Source organism: Coffea arabica, chromosome 7c (genome assembly GCF_036785885.1).
Source record: "Coffea arabica cultivar ET-39 chromosome 7c, Coffea Arabica ET-39 HiFi, whole genome shotgun sequence".
Classification (NCBI taxonomy): Eukaryota; Viridiplantae; Streptophyta; class Magnoliopsida; order Gentianales; family Rubiaceae; genus Coffea; species Coffea arabica.
In genome coordinates this window covers 36,172,341-36,181,817 of record NC_092322.1, presented here as the reverse complement: position 1 = coordinate 36,181,817, position 9,477 = coordinate 36,172,341, and the positions used below count along the sequence as shown (strand labels likewise).

The window sequence follows — 9,477 nt, the reverse complement described above, 5'->3', positions numbered from 1 at the left end:
TGTATCTAAGTTATTGACTTGTATTGTGTGGTCCGGTAATAATCTTAGATGGAAATCGCTTGAGTCCTGGCGAGAGTTAGGCAGGCGTTTCGCGGATACCCTTTGGTTCGCCTTAGGGAGAAGTGGGGGCGTCACAATTGATCTAAGTTTTTTTTTTAACATTTTTTGTCTAAATTATTATTAGAATATTGAGGACAATGTAATATATGGGTGGCATAGAAGGACTGAAAAAGTATGAAGGTTTAAGTGCCAAAAATTGTTAAGATAGACACTCTAGTTTGTCAATTTATATTTTTTTTTCCTTCCAAAATCTTTTAGAACAAATAATCCTAAGTTGTGAGGGTAATACTTTCACTTTGCATGCTGTGATGGTGAATTTTTGCCGCATCACTTGTGGGGAAGGTAAGTGATACTTTTAGAATTATAGGGGTGCTAAATGATATTACTAGAAACTTCAGGGTGGATTTTTTTTTTTTCAAAGTATTCGACTTTTTGAACAACTTTAGCGGTTAAAAATATTTGAAAAGGCGGACCAGTGATGAACAAAATGAGTGATTGGTTTTGACTTTATCAGTTAAAACATCTGAACCATCAGTTCAATCATTTTAATGTATGTTTTGTTTGAAAAGGTTCTGATGTGTCAGAAGTCACTAGAAAAACCAAAACCCCATGGAGTTCGGGACTCCTGAAGGAAAAATGGTCCAAAAGAAATGAAAGGTTCATTTTGACTCCTTGAAGAAAAAAATCATAACTCAAACAAAAATTTGTCTAATCCAATGTAAACCGGCCTCAACTTCCAGAAGAGGTTTGAGGTTTTAAACCTGTAATTAAGTTAAATATTTGAATATACTAATGAGCAAAATGGATTTAAAATTAGGATAGATTGGAAAAAAGAGGAACTATGATGAAGGATTCGTGGCAAATGGTATACAAGACGAGAATTTGTTCTACTGCTGGTTATTCTAGTAACCTCATCTTCTCCAACTTGCTCTCTTTTTGTGAACAAATCTCATCTTTTATGCTAGGGAGAAGGAGAACGCCAAATGGGATACATGCAGTGACGGAGCCAAGATTTTTTTCTCAGGCGCCTAAAAATTTTTCTAACAAAATTATTTTAATGTGCTATGTTCAAAATAATTTTCATCTATTTAAATATATGACATCTAAAAATATCAAATATTAACTTTAATTATAAAGGTATGTTTATTTTAAAAATATGCAACATAGTCAAAATGAAAATTAAGACAAAAAATAAACTTTTCTTAAATGTCTTATATTATCACAAACCACCCAAGTTGCACATTATGAAAGGATACTCCAATATGTAGCCTATGCAAAATAAATAAATATATATATGCAATATAAATATGACTATTTTAATTAAAAAAGATAAATGTTATGTTAACATACACTAAAATTTCAACCTCTTTTCTTAAAAGTAATTTGAGTTTTACGTTCCTTTTAAAAGTAAATTTATCTATGATTAAATCATCGCTAAATTTTTCAACAACTTTCTTTTCTATGTACACAATTAGGCAATCATTCAAGAAATTATCTTCCATCTTATTTTGTAACTATCTTGATTATCTTCATAATTGAAAATATCTGCTCTATAGTTATAGTTAATACATGAAGAGTGAGAAACGAGTCTAATCAATTTGGACTAAATTGTCTATTTATATATGAGCCAATAAAGTAATTGCTTTTGTTTTAGCCCATTGATAATTTTGAATTGGGTCATTTATTATAATATATCACATTGGGTCAATTTACTATGGATTATTGATTATATGTTTACTCTTTTAAAAGTTAAATAACTAGCATAATAAAAAAAAAACTAACTCTTTTTTGAAGAAAAAATTAATTCAAAGGTGGCTAATTCATATATATATATATATATATATATATATATATATATATATATATCACACTATAAATTAAAATTATGAAAATTAGGGGGCTAACTCTGTTTTACACCCATATTTACACACTGTGAATTAAAAACTTCAACACCCCTTGGATGCATGGCATTAACAATAGTAGATTGTGCTCTCATGCCCTAGTTCAGCTTAGAGCAATGTTAACTCGGTGAATATTTGATACAAAAAAGGTGAATATAAGGTTTTTCATTCAATATTTAGAATTTGTTTTGAAAGATAGGACGTAAAGTTTTGTAACTAAAATTAAACAAAATGAAAATAGAAAGAACTTTAAAGGTCCAAATGGAATAAACCTTAAAAGGTTAACGTAGAGTGATTTGATCATTATAAGTCTTGCCTTTGCTGTCTAATCAATTATACAAGCCACATAGAGGAACACTATTGTATATAGACAAGAGGAGACTCTTCCATTTTTTTTTTTCTAATCCTCCCATCCCTTTTCACATGTAATGGTTTCCTCGTCAACGTTAATATTGGTCTTAGATGATTGCCAGCTAATGGTTTTGTCTATTTTCTAAATATTCTTGCATTAAATAAGTTACATGGTATAGAATATCACAATTAGATGTCAAGTTAAATGAAGAAGTATATAGATTGTTCAGCAAAAATGTCATCCAGTTTCTTTAATTTGTCATTTTTAACAGGTTGAACATTGAACAATTAATCACATTGATCAGAAAATAAAAGATGAAATAGCATAGAAAAAAAAGTTTAAGAAAAGTTACACCCTTTAGACTTTTGCTAGGTTGAAGAATGCAAAGAAATGCGAGTGGCTACTAAATAGCCTCCTTTTATTGGATGTGTTCGCCAAAATATAGGTATACATGAAAATATAATCATGTTGATGCAAAATTTACCATTTTGTTCCTATGCACTTTCTCTATTGAAAAGTAACACAATTTAGATCTTTTTTTTTTTTTTCTTTTTTGGTCTATACTAAGTATTTGTTGCATGAGAGTTTTATTGAGGAAACAACAGAAACAAGTCAAAATCTTTTGTATTACTGAAAGGAAGAGAAAAGTGAGTCTCGCATGTATGCTTGTTGTCCGCTGGTTTTAAGGATCATTTGATCATTAATTTCAATCCGTAGTAGCAATGAACACTAATAAACATCAAATCAGAAAAGAACATCCTACAAACAGCATGTGATGGATCATATCAATCTGTAGCAGGATTGAAGAATATTTGAAAAATTGGGATCATGAACACTATTAAACATCAAAATCAGGAAAAAACACTATTAAACATCAGACCAGAAAAGAACATGGAGAACATTTTACAAACAGATTATGATGGATAATGTTGGCTTGATAGAATGCATGACTCTGCTTGCCCCTGCAACGACAAAGTAATACAGCTGCATCAGGTTCAAACCAAATAATTTGGTACAGATGATGAAGAAGGGACATGATCAGTAATTATATATCATTGAACTGAATTAACATACACATACAATTATATCTGACCTGATGAGTGGAATGATCACACCAAATCAAGGAGAGACATTAATGCTTCAGTCTTCACCATTTGTCTAATGTGATGATGAGAAGAAATGGACTCTGAAATCTACTCTGGAAATCTACTCTGGAAGAAGGAATAATTGCAGTACTACATCAGTTGAATGCAGAGGTATACAGATTACCCAACAAAATAGGTCATCTGGTTTCTTTGATTTGTCATTTTGATCAGTATGAGCAATTAACCACTTAAAATGACAAAATAAAACATGAAGCCACACCAAAAAAAAAGTTTAAGAAACATGGAAGAAGATTTCGCAAATTGGGATTATAAATCCTTACATAAGAACTACTCAACACTGAACCAGAAAATGTGTTTCCTACTGCAATCAGAAATTTATCAGAATGTTATGCAGCAGCACCAGGTTTAAACAGACAAAGAATTAAGAAGCCTCCAGAAATTGCTTCAAAATACGCATGAATTAACATATCATTGCACCGATTCAACATATAAACAGAAGAAAAAGATGCATGAATCATTATATAATTGAACTGATTCAACATATGCAAATATAGTTTTATCTGACCTGATGAGTGGAATTCCACTGTACATTCACTCTCACAATTGTCAACTGCGTGATGAGAGGAAATAGACTCTTTCTGAGGAAATCTCCTCTGCTTTTGAGGGAGTTGACTCTGCTTCTGTAGACTCTTCTTACGAGGAAATGGAATGAATTTCGATCTTTAGAACCTCATTTCCCATATCAATCTGCTCTTGTTGAATTTGCTCTACAGAATCTACGACAGACTCAAGACACCCTTCCACCTCAATCATTTCAAGAGTCTCACACTCCCCCAAACAAGAAGGGACCTTTTCCAGCTCCTCACACCAGTTCAAGACCAATTTCTGAAGGCGGGAAAAATTATCAGAAAATGCAGTCCAGTTGCGAAATTCCAAATTTGACAATTTTAAGACTCTGAGTTTAGGGAACTCCCCTTCTTTCATTACCCATTCTTCCCCAACAAAGCAGTAATCTAGTAATTTAAGCACTTCAAGATTGGGCAACTTTCCAATTGTTGAAATTTCACTCCATGGCTGACCATTATATGAGAGAGTCAACTTTTTCAAATTCAATGGGAATTTAAATCCACATCCACGAAAAACAATCAAATGAAGCGATTCTAGTTGACTCAAACCATCAAACTCAAGATTCCCGTCGCAATTTCTGGTGGCTTCTCTTGATCCGTCGTAGCGTTGCCTACATTTTAGCCTGCGAATGCTTGGTAACTTTCTCAGTATCTTTTGCAAGCTTTGAGGGGAGGGATCAATTGTAAGGTCTAAAGTGTCTAAATGATCTAAATCTGGGGATACTTCAAGATTTTCAACTGGAAAAATAAAACCTTGTGGCGATACTCCATGATAATTTAAAACACGTAGATGACTCAATGTCTTAATGTTCCAAATAGTACTTGGCAGCTCAATATCAAAAACCGGATCTTCTACGATAAGAGTTTCTAACCTTGAGAGGTTGGCTATCGCAGATGGGATGTATCTTATTCGTTTGAGCGCCAGATATCTCAAGTGAACAAGCAATACTACCTCCATCGGAAAAGAATAACCAAAGCCCAAATTCCCAAAATCCAACACTCTGAGAAGTTTAGGTAACAAAATACCCAAATCCTCCTCTTGATGTTTAAAATAATCTTGTGCAAACAAGATCAAAGAGCGTAAATTGGGAAAAATAAGCGTTAACTCCCAAATCTTCAATTCTCTGGTATTGTGAACACAAATTCGGTGGGAGTTGTTTGGTCCGATAAGACTAAGAGGGGCTTTCCAACTATGAATAACATATAGAAAACTTTCTTCTTTGGCTTTTTCCACACAAAACTCGTGTACCAAATCGTGAAGTAGACAGGCTTTGGCACCACCCACAATTCTTTGTCCGATAACCATAACTAAACTTCTATTAATTAGAGCCATCAAGTAGTCATAAGCTGCTTCCTCTAAGCTCTTTCCTCCAACCTGTTGCACAAATCTTTCAGAGATCCAAAGTCGTAACAACCTTCGCACATTAATAACCTCATCTTCTTGAAATGCAGCAAAGTACAGAAGGCATGGTTTCAAATAATCTGGTAAATGACTATAACTCAGCTCAAGTGTCTTCTTGCAGTATTCATCCTCAAGGACAATAGAACTTAGACTTTTTGCAACTTCTTCCCAACTATCTTGTGCAGTAGTAACAAGAATTCCAGCAACAAGGACAATTGTGAGGGGTAAGCCCTGACAAAGTTTTGCTATTTGAGATCCAACTTCACTTAGATCTGGAGGACAATCTTCCGTGCCAAATAGCTTTCTCTGCTGCAATGTCCAACTCTCTTTGTCAGTAAGATGGCGGAGATGGTGAGGCTCACTATTAGGTTTGAAGTGCAAAGATAAATCCTGGCATCTACTGGTGAAGAGAATTCTGCTTCCATTGGCATCATTTGGCAGTAATTTTTCCAACAAATTCCATGCCTCAACGTCCCACAAGTCATCCAAAACAAGGAGATACCTACTTCTCAACAAAACCTGCCTTAGCTTTATGGCCAAATCATTTTCATCCATCTTAAGATATTCATCTGGACTCTTAGAATCAAGACTACTCAAAAGTTGAACAAACAAATTGTGTTTGCTACACGTTTGAGAAACACGACACCAGCCGCGAACATGGAAATGTGACCTAACTAAAGGAGCAGTATAAACTTTATTGGCTAATGTGGTCTTCCCTAGGCCAGGCATACCCACAATGGGAACAACATCCAATTGCTTTGATCCTCTCGTAAGCCGATGAGTAATAGTTTCCACCTCGTCGTCAAGACCTACCAGATCTACGTCATGCATCGCGACAGTAAATTGCGATGGTATGTGAATGGAAGTCTTGTTAACTCTTTGGGTTTGACCATTAAGGATCTCTGGGGCTTCAATCTTCAAAAGATTGATGTCTCTAGAAACGGCATCCAAAGAATCTTCACATTTATCACCAACAAGTGCCAAGTCAATCAGTAACTCTACCTTGTATGCAGCCTCCATAACATGACTCCAGAAAGCTTGAAGTTTTCCATTCTGATAGCGCTGCTCCTTGATATTTTCCAGGAAAGATCTTAAGAATACGAGATCTTTTTGGATCGCTTGGATTCTATGATGTTGAATACCAATTGAATCATCAGCCTCATCACACCTTGCTAGTTCCTTGAGATTTTCTAGGAAAAAATCCATACAGCCCAACTCATTGGATCTAGGATAATTAAATGATGGATATGGTGATTTTAATGGAAAATTGTGTGCAACCTCTGCCACCATATATTTGAGAACTTTGTGCAAATGAAACACCCCAAGATCTGTTTCCTCAGGCAAGCCTTCTTTGATTTCATTGACAGAAAGGGAGAAGGTCAAAATTGCTACATCAGAGACCACCACAGCTCCAATAAGATCCTTCATTTCATCACCTAGTTTCTCCTCCTGTTTAAGAAGGATACCCAGGCATCTTATTTCCTCATGGAGTCTTAGTATTTGATCCTTCACTGGAACCTGAAAACTGGCATAAGATCCTAGTAGATCCATAAGATAATCACGGAGAGAACCAACAAACTGGCCTACCACATGATCCTCATTCTTCTGAAGGGCTAAAGCATATGATGGTCTCGGTTGTTTCTTTGAAGCTGTCAGGACATGGACAAAAGTTTCTCGGACTTGGAGATCAAAAAGATTGATCTTCTCGTGTATCAGCTTATAAATTTCAGATTCCAATCGATTGGCCACTTGTTCATCATGGTAAAACAGACATACAGAAATCAGGCGTCCAGCTGCAACTACAGTGTAAGTCAAGAGATCTGTCAGTTGCGAACATTCAAAACCTTGCATTGTCACAAAGCCAATGAGATTCCTTAAGAGTTTTAGCCTATTTCTAATTGTATCCCTTAGCTCCCCAACACGTAAAACCCAATCCAAAGTCTCTAAAAGGCACATAATAAGATCCATAACTAGTCGTGGATCTCCCGGTGCGTAATAGTCAATGAAGATGGCGGCGCATGATTTCTTGAGATCCGTCTCAAGAAACATTTTGATCTTTTCCTTGGATCTGGTAATCGCACTTTCAATGTTGGCATGATCTAAGTAACGACCAGAATGAATATATTGAAAATAAGCAGGCTGAAGATCATGAATCATCCTGATAGCCACTTCTTGAATTCTGAAGCAAATAATACTGCGTCTCAAATTTTCAGACATAATATTACACCTGTCCTCGCGATCGGGCTCCAAAAGCGCTTCGTGGTTCCTCCTCCTCCTACACTTTTTGACATACAGAAAACAGGTTTTCATTAATCTTGCCTTCTCCTTCAGGTACTTGAAGTACCAGCCATAGTAGGGCTCTTTTTCAAGCTCGGCTAGAGTATCTAAAGCAAGATCAAAGCAACTAGTGCTAGTGCTGGAGGAGACGAGATGCGACTGCAGATAATCATAAGAAGCAAAATCAAAGCAATTGGCGTTACTGCTGGAGGGGATCTCCATTATAATATCTTCTTTTCACTCTGATATTAGATATTTATCTGGTTTAGCAGCTGCTCAATAAAATCAGTTCAGGATCCAAAACTTTCTCATCTAAGAATAGCCAACAAACAATAGGCTGGACTTTTTTTTTCCCACTTTTTGTGTAAATATTGCAAGACACTGTACTATCTTGTTCACAGAAGATATGGTGCTTCAGAACTTTGCCGGCAACTTCAGTGTAGCGCCAAACAAAGATTCCTCCCAATCTGATGCATTATTGGTGGGCCATGCATGTACCAAATTGGACACTTTTTGCAGTCACATCAGTAATTAGATTACAACATTCATGTAATGGTTTCTGCATTAATTTCAATATTGTTCTTAAACAATTGCTGGCTTATGGCTTTCAAGTTTTCAAACTAATTGTCTAATTTGAATCATATTGTAAATCAATCAAGAAATAGCTTTGCATTAGTCTTCCTGCTACAATATTGTGGCTAGCGTGTAGCTCTAATTAAACGCTTATAGAGGTACAACTTATCTATAATATATTAAGAGCAAGAGCCTAAATTAGCGGATTAGTGCATTAGATCTCGTATTCCGATAATACCCTCTGTATGCAATGTTGTTTTTTTAGCTCTGCATTATTTATGATAATTGTGGCTATTTATGTAATTCAATGTAACAGCAAGAATGAGTTTTTTCTTTAGAAATATAAATATATTAAACTCAGATTTTGTTAACTTTGTTGAGCAATAGTTGGAAAGAAATTGTTTGTAAAGAAGTTTTAGAAATTTCTTTGGCAATCAATTAATTTTGGAGCAAGCAAGCAGATTTCCTTGAGCAATAGTGCAAAAAACATTGTTCGGAAAGAAGTTTAACAAATTTCTTTGACAATACTTTTGGAAACTAAAGAACTTTTGGAAACTTTCGGAAACTAAAGATTAGCATATCAATAAAATTGTGAATGAAGGAAATACTTGAGGAAAGGGATTAAAATTAAACGTTTTACAAAAGGAGTAAATCTTATATATACTTATAGTGTATAAACTATCATTGTTAGATCTCTGACATATGTGTAAAAGTTGAATTTCAAATTCAAATTTTGCATAATTGTCATTTATTAAAAATGAGTTATTATGGATGGATTTTAGAAGTTTACTGAAGCTACATTTAGAAGAAAATTTCTTGCCATGCTAGATCAACGTGAGAACTCAAAATCAACTGGCTCCTTTGGAACCCAATTACACCAAGTAATGTGATTCTTGGAGCCCCATACTGTGAAGGCATAATAAAGAAATTAAACTCATGCCTTTAGGAAAAGCTCAATTTTCCAATTGCTTAAACTTTGTAGAACTAAACAAAAGATAGCTAAAAAATTAACCTTGAGGTTATATTTAGTAATAGAGTGTTGTTGACATAAATTTCTTTATAGAAAAGAAATTGATTTGGAGCAAAACATTGGTATATTTATCTATCTAGCTATTTGTAAAAAAAAGTTTTCATTCTTTTATTTATTTTTTGTTAAAGGAAATCCAATACTAAATACGTC

General features: G+C 34.6%; 1 protein-coding gene across 1 annotated transcript; it reads right to left on the bottom strand.

Annotated features, from left to right (window-relative positions):
- Positions 1 to 3,017: 3,017 nt before the first annotated feature.
- LOC113688781 (putative late blight resistance protein homolog R1A-3) lies at positions 3,018 to 8,165 on the bottom strand. Its single transcript, XM_027206575.2, has 3 exons — positions 3,985 to 8,165; positions 3,407 to 3,511; positions 3,018 to 3,275 (listed from the first exon to the last, which is right to left on the bottom strand). The coding sequence occupies exon 1, from the start codon at positions 7,944 to 7,946 to the stop codon at positions 4,113 to 4,115; it is 3,834 nt and encodes a 1,277-aa protein (XP_027062376.1). The 5' UTR covers positions 7,947 to 8,165; the 3' UTR covers positions 3,018 to 3,275; positions 3,407 to 3,511; positions 3,985 to 4,112.
- Positions 8,166 to 9,477: the final 1,312 nt, after the last annotated feature.

What these genes read in the sequence shown, in the direction of transcription:
- LOC113688781 (XM_027206575.2), bottom strand. Translation starts at nt 7,946, where the DNA reads ATGGAGATCCCCTCCAGCAGTAACGCCAATTGCTTTGATTTTGCTTCT.